Source organism: Scyliorhinus canicula, chromosome 16, assembly GCF_902713615.1.
Source record: "Scyliorhinus canicula chromosome 16, sScyCan1.1, whole genome shotgun sequence".
Classification (NCBI taxonomy): Eukaryota; Metazoa; Chordata; class Chondrichthyes; order Carcharhiniformes; family Scyliorhinidae; genus Scyliorhinus; species Scyliorhinus canicula.
This window is the reverse complement of record NC_052161.1, coordinates 28,547,677-28,562,675: the sequence shown is the minus strand read 5'-3', so window position 1 is coordinate 28,562,675 and position 14,999 is coordinate 28,547,677. Positions and strand designations below refer to the sequence as shown.

At 46.7% G+C, this 14,999-nt stretch overlaps 1 protein-coding gene across 1 annotated transcript in view; it reads right to left on the bottom strand.

Moving 5' to 3' along the window:
• gucy2g (guanylate cyclase 2g) overlaps window positions 1-14,999 on the bottom strand; it is a 116,640-nt gene that overhangs the window by 3,238 nt on the left and 98,403 nt on the right. Inside the window, exons 20-23 of the mRNA XM_038773202.1 lie at window positions 10,190-10,364; window positions 6,521-6,619; window positions 3,219-3,310; window positions 1,938-2,045 (exon numbers count right to left, since the gene is read on the bottom strand). Coding sequence (XP_038629130.1) covers window positions 1,938-2,045; window positions 3,219-3,310; window positions 6,521-6,619; window positions 10,190-10,364 — 474 coding nt within the window. The remainder of the gene's footprint in view (window positions 1-1,937; window positions 2,046-3,218; window positions 3,311-6,520; window positions 6,620-10,189; window positions 10,365-14,999) is intronic.

The following is a 14,999-nucleotide window of genomic DNA, read 5'->3' as shown; positions in this document are numbered from 1 at the left end:
AGGAGGCTACCACACATACGTGCATTCGCGCCGGTCACAGCGTGCTTGCGCAGACCCACAACACCCATTTGAGGCCGGTATCGGCAGCTGGAGCAGCGTGGGTCGCTCCAGAGCTGTGCTGGCCTCCCATAGGGCAGAGGATCGCAACACATAGAGATTCAATGGCGCTGTCGTTAAACTCTCCAGTTTTTACGACGGTCAAGTTTACGATGAGTGCGCAGTTTGGAGGGTGGCGTTGCAATCACAATTTATATAAGGCCACCTCCAGAGAATTGTAAACCTGTGGAACAGACTGCTGTCTCATCTGATGAATGTTGATTCATTAAGTTCCTTCGAGCAAGAACTGGACTTGTTCCTGCCTAAGAAGGAGGCCACCTCACCTGATTATATTAAGGCCAGAGTGATTTCCAGGGTTAGTTTAGGTCACCTCAGGGAGCTAGAAAGGAATTTTCAAGACAACTTGCTGCATTTTCTGCTGTCCCAGGATATCTGTTTTGTTTGTGTTGGTGGGGAGAATATATTTTGATGAGCAAGCGATCATCATTGTACAAAGCAGGATGGATAGACCAAGAGGGTCTTTACATGGCTGTTATTGATTCTAACCACTTCTAACTGCAGCACATAGACAGTGCAGTTTGGGCCAGTTTTGTTCAAGTGTTCAAAGCACTCTTGGCAAATGAGATGGGCTGAACTGACAATGCAAAGTTGGCTAATTTGAATGTTTCTGGTGTGATGAAGACAGAGCAGAGCGGAGAATCAGCGCCATTAGCGCCTGCGCGGTCAGTGCGGCGCCGGTTGGGGCTCGCTCTGCGGGGCCCCCCCCGGCGATTCTCGGTCCAGGATGGGCCAAGCAGCCGTAACAAAAAACACGAGTTTCACCGGCGCCGTTCTAACCTGGTCTTACCCAGCGGGACCTCGGTGTTGAAGGGTCTGGGGACAGCTTGTGTGGGGCAAGGGGTTCAGACCTCAGGGGGGCCTCCGCTGTGGCCTGGCCCCCAATCGGGCCCCACCGATCGGCGGGCCGGCCTCGGGCTGGGGCCTCCTTTCTTCTGCGCCGGTCCCTGTAGCCCTATGCCAGTTGCGTCAGGGCCGGCGTGGAGAAGGGAGCCACCGCGCATGCGCGCGTTGGCGCCGGTGCCACTGCGCATGCGCGGACCCCGTGGTGCCCAGTTGACACCGGGATCGACAGCTGGAGCAGTGTGGGTCACTCCAGTGTTGTGCTGGGCCCTTGCAGGGGCCAGATTGCTGATCCTGAGGCCATGTTGACGCCGTCGGGAAAGCAACGGCGTTTACGACAGCGTCAACACAGCCTCAGGATCAGAGAATCCCGCCTGGGGTTTCTCAACACAGAACCCATGAGAGGTTATGGATTGAAGCCTGCTTGATGCTTGCCAGAATGTTTGCTGGCTAAGGAGGAGGTGAAAGTGGGGTTTGAAAAGAGGTGAAGAGAGGGGTAGAAAGGAAGAGGTAAAGGGCTTGGGCGAATTGAGAAGGACTTAGATGGATAGGTGGGGAAAAGAATTTTGTTTTAGAGGAGCCTGAACTTGAGTGCCAATAAGATCAGGCAGCTAAAACATGTCCAAGTTACACTGTTTGTATAGTGGGAAATCTTCCCTTTTGGATAATCACGCAGCACTGATGGATCTTGTAGACAATTGGTGCAGCGACTTTCATACCATTGCACAATGAAGAATTTCTGGCACTTGTATTTCCTACATTATAATAATGACTGCGCTTCAAAAGCAGCTAACTGGCAGTAAAATACTTTGGGATTGTCAGAGGCAAATTGTTCTTTCTTTAAGAGTGAAACTTTTCACTGCTGCTCATGAAGGAAGACCACTGACATGCATTTTGACTAAAATTCTTGACTTCAAAATGTTTCGTAGCTTTTCCATACCATGTTAGAAACAGTTTACCTCCAATTAATCCATTCCTACCTCCAGTGAATCCTTCAAATCTTCTTCCACATTGAAATCGACTTTTGGCAAAGGCTCCTTGAATCCCTCTTTGTCTTTTAGCCAGTATGTTGCCTGATTTCCCTTTCCCTTATGAAAAATACAAATGGGTCGTATTTTTAATAGTACAGATTATAATATTAATTTCTCTTATCTATGAAGTAAAATTAATTTTCTTATAATGAGAGCGAGATGTACGAAATTATATGGGTGAAGTCCTTTCCTCAGAAGCATATTTTTCTTGAATGCACAATATCCACATTTTTAAGTTGAAGGAAAACAACATTTTTGTTCTTCTTTGTGCTGAAGAATACTCCGATTCCAGAAGTTGTCAAGAGAAAAAGGGACTGAAGACCTGGGGCGGGATTCTCCCAGCCCGGGGCTGGGCCGGAGAATCCCCGCAACCAGGCCACGCCGCCCCGCCGCCATTGGCGCTGGCCACTGTACACGGCCGGGCCGCTGATTCTCCGGCCCGGATGGGCCAAGTGGCCGCTCTAAAAAGGCAGAGTCCCGTCGGCGCCATCCACACATGGTGGCAGCCGGCGGGAACTCTACGTGCAGGGTCGAGGTGCGGCCTACGGTGGGGAGGGGCTCTGGCCCCCGGGGGGGCCTCCGATGGGACCTGGCCCACGATAAGGGCCCACCAATCAGCGGGCCGGCCTCTCGCTCCCTGGGCCTATTTTCTTCTGCACCGGCCCCTGAACTCCTGTGCCATGTTGCGTCGGGGCCAGCGTGTTGAGGGAGGCCACCGCGCATGCGCAGGTTGGCGCCAGCACCACTGCGCATGAGCAGATCCCGCCGCGCACAGTTCGCGCCGGGTTGAGAGGCTGGAGCAGCATGAACTGCTCCAGCGCCGTGCTGGCCCCGTGTAGGGGCCAGAATCGGTACTCCCAGGGGCCTGTTCACGCCGTCATGAAACGCGACGGCGTTTCCGACGGCGTGACACTCTACCCCCGAATGGGAGACTCCCGCCCCTGGTTTATGACGTTTTCTTTCCCACACGCAGTCCCGGTATTTCCTGGTGATCGTAGATTGGATAAAACAGAGCTTGTGGATAATGTGTATTAACATGAGGTGGGAGAGGTAGGAGGAAGCCTCCCTTACTTTCCAGTAGCCGTTAGGGAGCCAAAAAGGTAAAACAGTCCCCAATGTATTACTTACTTTAAGAAATAAGTTTTATTCTGTTTCTAATGGAAAGATAAACAGATGAAAAAAAGTAAAATCCTGTAAATATAATTTCTTGATTACAATTTGATTTCCTACCTTCACTTTAATTGTCCCTCTTTCCACTAGATCATATCCTCCCAATGCTCTCAGTGCTTCAGCAGTGCTGTGGGACATGTGTATTTTCAAAGCTAAAAGTCAAAAGAAGCTTAGTTTACATAAGAACATAAGAAATAGGAACAGGGGCAGGGTCTCAAGCTGGGTCTACCATTCAGTACGATCGTCACTGATCGTCAACTGCATCACTTTTTTTGCCTGATTCCTATAAGCCTTCATTTTTTTGGGAAGTGCAAAGGTACTGTGAATTTCGGTGTTGAATATGCTCAGTGGGTGGGATTTCCTGGCCCCCGACATTGGTGAGCATCATTGCGGGCAGGGCTGTGTCATGTGAGAGTACCTTAAAGAAATAGGTGTTTATAAATGGGCGTGTATATAAATATCTGTAGTGAGAGTACCTTTAAGAAATGGCTGTTTACTACTGCAGTGATGTCAGAGAGTGGGTGGAGTTGGGCTATCTGTCTATGCTTTTTACTTTTGTTTCAGGCTGTTTGCTGCAGGGTGTGTTTTAGTTTCATTTTCAGTGTTGGAGCTGAAGCCAGACAGAGCAGGTGTACTGTTGATCTCTCTCTGCCATAAAAAGACTGGGCAAAATTCTCCACCCCCCACGACGGGTGGGAGAATAGCGGGAGGGCCTTCCCGACATTTTTGCCGCCCTCCCGCTATTCTCCCCCCCCCCCCCCCCCGCCGAAGTCCCGACCCAAATCGCTGCCGCCGTTTTTTTACGGCCGGCAGCGATTCTCAGCTGTTAGATGGGCCGAAGTCCCAGCCCTTTCCGCCGTTTTTACGAACGGCAAACACACCTGGTCTTGCCGTTCGTAAAAACGGCGTCACAAACTCGCTATTAATAACCATGGCACCGATTGGCACGGCCGTACCACGGCCGTGCCAAGGGTGCCATGGGCCCGCGATCGGTGGGCACCGATCGCGGGCAGCGGGCCTGATGCCCGTGCACTACTTGTCCTTCCGCCGCCCCGCAGTATCCATTCGCGGGGCGGCTGAGGGGCAACCCGGCCCGCGCATGCGCGGGTTTCGCGCAAAAGCGCGATGACGTCACCCGCGCATGCGCGGGTTGGAGTCTTCCAAACTGCGCATGCGCGGCTGACGTCATATGACGCGTCAGCCGGCGCTAACTCCGGCAAGCGGGCTTAACGATTTTCGTTAAGCCCGTCTTGCCGGAGCCTACGGCGTCGGGCTGCTAGCCCCGACCGGGGACCAGAATCGGTCCCCCGTCGGGAAGGGGCGCGCTGCCGTAAAACCCGCCCGGGTTTTACGGCAGCATTACGATTTCTCCCGTTTTGGGAGAATCGCGCCCACTATCTCTTGATCATTTGGTGAATTCAGAATTATAAATGTTCCCAGTAGTGAATGTAAACCTAATGTGCTTCTGTTAAAAGGTGTTTCTTTTGTCTTCTGGATGTTGTTTGGGAAGTTATTAAGGATTACTTAGTGTTGTATTCTTTGGGGGTTGTATTTGAATTGATGGTTGCTAAGATGTTCACTGTATGTTTTAAAAAGGTTAACTTGAGTTCATAGAATAAACATTGTTTTGCTTTAAAAAATACTTTTCGATTTCTGCTGTACCACACCCGTAAAATACCACAATCTATTAAAAGTTGTGGGTCAGGTGAACTCCATGATACACTTTGGGGTTCTCTAAACCCTGGCCCATAACAGCTGGAAAATTTGGAGAGCCGTCAAAATTCAACCAGCCTCCAAATTTTCCTGTCACTTCCTGGAATGCTCCGGTCAATGTCAGGGAGACAGACCTTCTGGATTAGAACATTGCAAAGATCCATAACTCTCTGGGTGACTAAATAGTTTCCTGATCTCTTGTTCGACCCCTCATAGAATCATAGAATTTACAGTGTTACAGTGCAGAAGGAGGCCATTCAGCTCATCAAGTCTGCACCGGCCTTTGGAAAGAATACCCTACCCAAGCCCACGTCCAAACCTCCACCCTATCCCCATAACCCAGTAACCCGACCGAACTTTTTTTGGACACTAAGGGGCAATTTAGCATGGCCACTCCACCTAACGTGCACATCTTTGGACTGCAGGATGAAACTGGAGCACCCGGAGGAAATCAACAAAGACAAGGGGAGAAAGTTCAAATTCCACACAGACAGTGACCCAAAGCCAGAATTGAACCCGGGACAGTAGCGCTGTGAGGCAGCAGTGCTAACTATTGTGCCACCGTGCCGTTCACCTTGAGACTATGCCTCCTGATTTGGGAACTCTCCAGCCAGGGGAAACTGCCTCGGTATCTATCTAACAGAGTGTATCTCATAAGTTCACAACTTATGTTTTAAAGATCTTCATGGGCCAACAAAATAACTGACAACTATGCTGGCCCAATCCATCTGTCATTGAGCCAGTTAATAGTCTGGAAGGTGAACTCCATGGTGCTAAGTGATATGGATCAGTAGGTTTGATTACTGGTCTGTTCTGAGTTAGCTAATTTCACATCAACCACGAATTCATGTTGGAAATCAAGTTTTTTTATTGTACGTCTGTGAAGCGCCATGAGACTTTTGTTACATTTGAACTGCTAAATAAATGCATGTTGTGGTTGAACCTGGAGATATCGCAAAGATTTTTCTCATTAGCCAAGTTTGGGACACAAGGATAGTGTGGATTTCCCTGCTTTCTCCTCACTTGCACTTTCTGACCACAGCTATTGATCGATGAGGGTATTCTTTTCACCGGAAAGATATTTCCTCGGCATCAAACGTAAGATACATTTAAATTAAGCTGATTTCTCCCGATCATCAAAAGTTGAATTTCTTCTACATACACGTGCCTTAATCTTAACCCATCTTTTACAGCATCACATATTTTTACCGAGCAATTCCTGTCCCAATATTCACAATATCAAAGAGGAACGTAGGGCAGCACGGTGGCCTAGTGGTTAGCACAACCGCCTCACGGCGCTGAGGTCCCAGGTTCGATCCCGGCTCTGGGTCACTGTCCGTGTGGAGTTTGCACATTCTCCCCGTGTCTGCGTGGGTTTCGTCCCCACAACCCAAAAATGTGCAGAGTAGGTGGATTGGCCATGCTAAATTGCCCCTTAATTGGAAAAAATAATTGGGTAATCTAAATTTATTTTAAAAAAATCAAAGAGGAACGTGCAGAATATCTGCTGCTGCTGTACAGCATGGAATAGCCAACATTTGTATACAGGATTAACCTGTCCTGCCCACCTACTCAGAGAAGCTGAGCTCTGCAATGGGTTAGTTTATTTATTTTAACAAATCCATGAAGGAAAAAGACTGAATAGTTACGTCGACCATTGCTCTCCATCCTTGATGCCACGTTGACAGTATCTCCAAACAGACAGTATCTGGGCATCATTGTTCCAACTACACCCGCAACGACTGGGCCTGCAAAAATAATTTTAACAGTGATTTAAATATACCCTTCGCCACTCTGTACTCTTCAAACCCACCCACCAATATTCTGGCATGCCATCCTGGTTCTCATAAGTTGCAGCAATTCGGAATTTCGGCCATTAATAATAATAGCTTGCTGTCACAAGTAGGCTTCAATGAAGTTACTGTGAAAAGCCCCGACTCGCCACATTCTGGCACCTGTTCGGGGAGGCCGGTACAGGAAACGAACCCGCGCCGCTCGCCTTGTTCTGCATTACAAACCAGGCGTTTAGCCCACTGTGCTAAACCAGCCCCCAGTCATCTCCCAAAAAAGTTCCTCAGGATTACAAATCTGTATTGATCACGTACTGTCGGAAACCAGAAAGTAAAACCCTGTGGAAACTTTGGCCTCATTCAGTATTTTATGTTAGATTGGAATAGAATTTTATCCATCACATGAAGAATAATAGGACTTAAATACATATCTATCAGCGAAAAATGGAATTTCTTTGTTCTTTCATTCATACTTAGGAGCAGGAACTCCCCAACCGGTGGGATTCCTCCCACCTGCACTGGGACTCTTTCATCCACTGCCAGGCCTGACCAGGACCTCACCCCTTCACACCCACCCCCACATCAAGCCTCATTCTAACCTCCATGCCCCTCCCACCCCAAGGTCCGGCTAGACCTTACCCCACGTGCTGAGGTCTGACCTGACCCGGCCCCACAACGAGGCCTGACCCAACCTGACAGTCACCCCCCCCCCCCCAAAATCTGACCCCTCATGTCTCCCCTCAGTCCAATCCCTCACCCCAAGGACTAATTCCCCCTCCTCCACCCGATGCCTGTTACCCCCTACAGCCCCCTTGCCTCCCAAATCCCACCCAATCACCTTATACATTTGCCTTCTCCCTAATCTGTCAAGGACCTTTAAACTTCACTGGAACTTTGACTTTTTAAAATTCATTCATGGGATGTGAGCGTCGCTGACTGGGTCAGCATTTTTTGCCCATCCCCAATTGCCCTTGAACTGAGTGGTTTGCCAGGCCATTTCATAGGGCATTTAAGAGTCAGCCAAAGTGCAGTGGATCTGGTGTCACATGTAGGCCAGATCAAGGGGAGGCAGTGGCGTAGTAGTATTGTCACTGCACTAGTAACCCAGGGTTTCCCTGCTTTCTACTCACTTGCACGGAGACCCACGGTAATGCTCTGGGGCCCCGGGTTTAAATCCCACCAGCGCAGATAATGAAAATTCAATTCAATAAAAATCAGGAATTAAAAGTCGAATGATGACCATGAAACCATTGCCGACTGTCGTAGAAATCCATTTGGTTAATTAATGTCCTTCAGGGAAAGAAATCTGCCATCCTTACTCTGTCTGGCCTACATGTGACTCCAGACCTGTACAGTGATGTAGTTGACTCTTAACTGCCCCCAATTGAAATGGCCGAGCATTACCACTACCCCACTGCCCTCATCATAAAGGGAGCGTGCCTTTCTTCCGTTCGAAAGACCTGTACTCGAGGAGGGCCTCAGGAGTGTGCAGCACTAATCCAATTGTGCCTGTCCTGAGTCGGATGGTCAGGTGAGACAAGATTTCAGGGAAGAAACTGGGAGCTGAGAGGCAGTCCAACACTGATTGTCACTCACAGGAAACTCAGGCCCAATCCAACTTGTAGTTGTGTAAGTGTCTTTAATTGCTAATCCTGTGTATTTTTAAAATAAATTGGTTGAGTGGTTTTAGAGTGTTGATTCGCTGTCTTTGTTTACCATTCCTGTCCAAAGTGGAAACCTAATAGAAATTATCAGCTGCAGAAACTCAGTTGGAACTGAAAGTGAAGAGATGAAGTATTCAGATGGTAAAGAAAGTGTCAACAGGTCCCCTGCAGCACGCCTGTTTTTATTTGACACCTCATTCAGAGAGATTATTGTACATTGCTAGGGAATTGTCCTCAGACCATTGAAAGAGAAAATGGTGACAGAGAGATTGAATCTTGGGGGTTCATTTTTAACACCAGCAACCCCCCCCCCCACCAACCACAAACCAGAAATGTAGTGAGGAAGGGGTTAAGATCGTCTCAAGTTAACTTATTGGTCCAAAACTGTGCAATTCCCACACGGCTACAGTTTACCTACAATTATGAGATTGGTCAAGGTGCCTGCTGAAAAGTGGGCCGGGCCTCATAAAGAATAAAAAATCACAGCCCAATGATGTCACGCACACAAACATTCCATTTTAACTCGTGAATTGCAAAGACCTCCGTCGAGCAGAGTGGCTAGAAAAGGCCCAGCTGAGTTTAAAATGTTACTTTTATAGTCATCGGGACACTACAGCACAGGAGGAGGTCAGTTGGCCCATCAAGCCCATGCCTGCTTGAACAACCCAGTCAATCCCATTTTCCAGCACAATCCTATAGCCCTGCTATTTTATTCTCGTCAAGTGCCTATCTGATTTGCTTTTGAAATCATTGATTATCTCCGCTTCCATTACCCTCGTATTTAGCCAGTTCCACTCACTGCGTAAAACGTTCTTCCCCACATACCCCGTGTCCCTTGCCCAAAACCTTAATCTGGTTCCCTTGTTCTTGCATCATCAGCCAATGGTAACAGCTTTTTTTTGTCAAAATAATCTAAACCTGTCATCATCTTGTACAGCTCTATCATCTCGCTGCAATCTATTTCGCTCCGTGGAAAATAACCTCAGCTTGTTCACTTTAACCTTGTAGCTAAATTCCCTCACCCCTGGAACCATTCCGGAAATCTCCACTGTAGCTTCTTAAAAGACCTTCACATCCGTCCAAAACTGTGGTGACCAGACCGGGAGACAATAAATACTCCAGTTGTGGCATAACCAGAGCTTTATAAAGGTTCAGCAGAACCTCTTCCCATTTGTATTCATTACCTCTATTTAGGAAGGCCAACATGCCATATGTCGAATCCATGTGGATTCGGATGATCGAATGTTGCTCCCTGGCATCACCCTTGTTATCCAGTCCCAAAAACACTATTTGTTGGCCACTGCTCCTGGTGGCACTGCTGGCTGTCTGATTAGCCGGCAGCTCTCTGCGGAGAATGTCCTCCCAGGTAGGGATGGAAGTCTTGCCCTGAGCCACTTAACAGCTTGACCGCCACAAAATCAACTCATGTCAGGCTCCCTTCTGACCTTTCAGCCAGGGTACGAGGCCAATATTTCCATGTAAACTTCCGGCCACATTATCACAGTTTCAATTTTTGACTCAAATCATGCAAGACTTCAAGGATAACACAAAGGCTATTTAAACAGGATAATATATTCCATTCAATCCATAGAATCCCTCCAGTGCAGTAAGAGGTCATTCGGCCCATTGCATCTGCACCGACCATGCAAAAGAGCATTGCACATAGGCCCACTCCCCTGCCCATCCAGCCATATCACAGATAGCCCCATAATATAACCTGCACATCCCTGGACACTAAGGGATAATTTAGCATTGCCAATCCACATAACCTGCACATCTTTGGACATTCGATACAGGTATTGTACATATCTAAAATAAAACAATTTGTGATCGAAACATTTGAGTCAAACTGATGTCATGTTACCTGTGTTTAGGCCAATGCGAAGTTTCAGTTGCACATTATCTACGTGTCTTATCTTAAACCTCACAATGGCGCTGAGAAAATGCAAAGACATTGTGGCAATTTCCCCAGCGTGCTGCATTCCGTTGCGAATTGGAAGTCCACTTGCTACCATGTAAGCATCGCCTATCGTTTCAACCTTCAGTCAAGATAGAAATAGAATGCGATAATATTCACATTAGAAAGGAATGTGTAAACATCTGGACTATGGAAGGGAACAGACATTCAGAATATTTCTGTCTCCCTTTTAAATTGCACTTATTTTTTTAAGAGGAACGAGACATCAGGGTTGATTGACAATGCGATGATGCCATCACAACACTAATCACAGTACTGCACGCTGTTTAAATTTGTGAATATTTGCTGTCACTCCAGTTGTGTTAGTTGATTCAACTACTGTTTGTTGCCAATACAAACAATATGTAAATTATGCAATCAGTTGCATAAGCACTAGAGAAAAGTAACTGTGCCCCTATTTAGCATTGCCATCCCAATGGACAAGATCTTCCTGGAAATCAGCAAAGGCGGGCGTTGAGCCCATGACAGCAATGGTGGCTTTTCCCGTCGTGTAGTACATGAGTGCCAAAGATTTTTATCTACATATTCCACGCTATATCGCTAGCAGCATGGCCTCTGATGCGCCGACCTCACCATCACCTCAGCGCTGTGATCATCATAGCAACAAATTTAAAGGCCACAGTTCTCTGTTCTCCTACATTTAATCTCAGACGTCTTGGAAACTTCTCTTCATTTCTCTAGTTTGCTTCACTAGCTAGACTATAGCTCTCTGCATTTTCTTTCTTAGCCATTGCTCCATGGTGTGTTTTTTTTTCTAGCAAAGGTGAAAGAGATGTTACCTTTCTAACCTAAACCAGTTGCTACTGCATTCAGCTAAAATTAAACTCAAAACCTTTCTACCTTCAAAAGGTCCCCAGTTCTGAGCAACAACCCCATATTTCTGCTAGCTTTTATTTATTATTTACACCATGACCTCTCAGAACACAGTTGAATTAAAACCAAAACCCCCACACATATAAACACCTTTGTCCAGCAGGAATCTAACTATAATGTTTACCCTTCCTTACACAGAAACATTACATTGAACCCACTTAAAACCAAAGCTTGTTTCTAATATTTACCAATACAATATTAAAACTACATTTTGTTTCCTATGCATGCCTGTTGATCTTAAGGAATGATAATGTCTCCCACAATGAACAGGGCTAACATCACTCATTCCAGTCATTGTCAATGAGTGCCCTTTGAGCTGTGGCTGCCCCCCATCACATCTGCCTCTGCCTCTGGGAACATCAGCTCAAGAAGAGTGCTGCAAGATCATGAGAGGTAAAATTTTCCCCGCCATATTGGCATGATCTGACCCTAGTCATTGCGAGCAAGCGAGCTGCTATCAGCCAGACAGGAGTCAGACTTTCACAGAAGCTCTGTGAGGATCTATGCACTGTCCCCACTGCAAGTCATCATCATCCTCCTGAAATGTAGGGACTATGGCTAACTGCAACAGCCCCCTGACAAAAGCCTTATCACAAAGAGTGATCGCTGCCATTCGTCAGACAGGAGAACAATGTTCACAGAAAGCATGTGAAGATAATAGGATGTCCTCACTGGATCCCCTCATGAATCTAGCAGCAATGAGCACGTCTCAAACACATCTGTCTTGCCTGGACATTGCCATTGAATCAAGGCTGACATCCTCTCCCTGAAGAATTCCACTTGGTCTAATGAGGTGGCAGCTCTGTGTGATTCACCATCTGAGTGCAGAGTTGGCCCTGCAATTCCTTCCTCTTCTTAAGAAACAAAGGCATCTCTCACAGCTCTGTTAGAAGTAGTTGGTTTTAGAAGGCGAGAGAGGGAACATCTCTCTGCTTTACCAGAAGAAAAGCCAAACAATGGAGTAATGGTTAAGAAAAATCCTAAGTTGCTTTACAAGTATATTACAGGTAAAAAGATAATTAGGGAAAGAGTAGGGTCCATTAAGGACCACAGTAGTAATTTGTGTGCAGACCTAGAGGATGTAGGTAGGGTTCTACCTTGTGCCGGTGTTCACAAGTGGAATGGACGATGTGGTATAAAAATCAGGGAGAAAGACTCAGATAAAATTAAAGAAATTAACATTGGCAGAGATGAGGTTTTGAGTGATCTGTCAAGCTTAATAGTAGACAAATATCCAGGGCCAGGTGAAATGTATCCTAAGTTGTTGGGTGAGGCAAGGGAGAAAATAGTTGGGCACTGTTAGTTTTTTTCAATTCCATTCAGCCTCTGATCTCCAGGTAAGCGTTCTCCAAGGCAGTCACGCGACAACGCAGAATCGCCGAGCAGAAACTTATAGCCAAGTTCCGCACATATGAGTGCGGCCTCAACCGGGACCTGGGATTCATGTCGCATTATATTCATCCCCCACCATCTGGCCTGGGCTTGCGAAATCCTACTAACTGTCCTGGCTTGAGACAATTCACACCTCTTTAACCTGGGGTTGCCCCTATCTCTGGATCTGTAAAGACTTAATTACCTGCTAATGCTCACATTCTAAGCATTGTCTGGCATCTTTGAATTTGTCTATATATATGTTTCTGGAACATACCTCTTCATTCACCTGAGGAAGGAGCGGAGCTCCGAAAGCGAGTATTTTAAATAAACATGTTGGATTTCAACCTGGTGTTGTAAGACTTCTTACTGGGCTCACCCCAGTCCAACGCCGCATCATGGCAGACCTCCATGGCACTATGACTCTAAAACTAATGCCAGAAATCTAAAGTCCAGCTAGTAAAAGAACTAGTGAAATGAAGAGAAATGTCCAGGAGGTCTGTAGTTAAGTGAATAGAGACCAAGGTATTGTTCAGAAGAATTCAAGGAAGAGTAAACAAAATGCTCTGAGTTGAGGAGAAAATTGAAGTAACTTTCAAAGGTAAGACAAATGTTTGATTCCATTGCAATTCAGTCTGGGAATTGAGAGTGAAAGCAATTGGGAGCAGTTTACACAGCAATCAAAACAAAGAAATCTGAAAAGGGGTTGGTATGAAATCTTGGACTGGAAATGCTGTTAAAAGTGGAGCAGAGCAAGAGTAATTTGGAAAACCTGTCTGGATTCTGGAATACAAACTGCTATGGGAAAGCATATTTATGGGAGAAGACTTAAAGTGTGTTTTTGGGAGTGGAGTTCAGAAACTATCCCGTGACAATCATCTGGGGGATTCTGAGGAGACAGCCACAAACATTCACTTGGGGTACAGAGTGGAGCGTGTAATTGCCCAGTGTCATCTTGTGTGCTGAAAAGGGACTTTGTACTAATGAGACGATTGTAGATCAAGGTGTACTTTGTAATCTGTGCTAATCTTAAACCATTTGCGTAATTGTTAAACTGGGGGAGGGGAGGGGGGGTGGAGGATGAGAGCTGTAAAGGTGTATTGCAGCTTAATCCAATGTTTTCATGTTTAATAAATGTTTTTTTCTTGCTGTCAAAACTAATCGGTGCTGAACCTGATCTAGGGGGGCATTTGTCAATGCACGCCTCAGTACACAGCCAAAGATTTTTGAAGTAAGAGCACCAAGTGTTAAATGCTGTGCAGCAATCAGTGGCATCCACACACATACGTGAAGCTTGAATAGGCACAATTGTGTGAGTGCATAGACTCCAGGCATCACTTGAGTTACAGCTGAATCGTCTCAGCTGAATGGGGCAATGGTCACTGACATTAGCCTTGTCCTTGGCAACATCCCACCTCCAGAAGCCACGCTTCCCCCCTCCCCGCCCTCTAGATATCAGTGGAACCGTCAGACTGTGACTGCCCACCCACACACCCCAATGCCTCAGGATTCCCTTCCCTCTGTGAGGCTCTTCCAAGAAGTCCGTGACTCAGCAGCAGAAAGATTCCCAGGCAGTGTGCACCATCTATAAGATACACTGCAGGAATTCACAAAGTTTATTTAGACAACCATCAAAACCTATAACTGCTACCATCTAGATGGACAAGGGCAGCAGATGAATGGAAACAGCCCCACGTGGCAATTCACCTCCAAGCCGCATATCACCTTGACTTGGAAATCATAGAATCCATAGAATTTCTATAGTGCAGAAGAAGGCCTTATGGCCCATTAAATCTGTACCAACCCTCCAAAAGAGCATCGTAGCCATGTCCACTCTCCCTCCCACCCCACCCTATCTCCGTAGCCTAACCTGCACATCCCTGGACACTAAGGAGCAATTTAGATGACAATCCACCTAACCTGCAGATCTTTGGACTGTGGGAAGAAACCAGAGCACCTGGAGGAAACCTACGCAGATACGGGGAGAAAGTGCAAACTCCGCACAGTCACCCAAGACTGGAATTGAACTCGGGTTCCTGGTGCTGTGAGGCAGAGGTGCTAACCACTGTGCTGCTTCTTCACTGTTTCTAGGTTAATATTTTGGAACTCCTTCCTTCCCTGAATCTGTACCATATGGGTTGCAATGGTTCAGGAAGGCAGGTCACCATCACCTTCTCAAGGGTAGTTAGGGATGCGCAATAAATGCTGGCCTAGCCAGTGATGCCCACATCCCATGAATGAATAAAACAAACAAGTAATTAAACCGGATTGAGGGCGATGCCTTTTTTTCTGATTGGATGGAATCTTTCTGCACATTCGGGATCTTTTTATATTGAAAAATTCTGTACTAATTGAACTGGTTAAAAACAGCGACATTCCATTTTATGCATGTGAGGTGTGATTGAAGAGATTGAGTCGATCAAAAGGGGGTTGGGACTGAGGGGGACCAGAA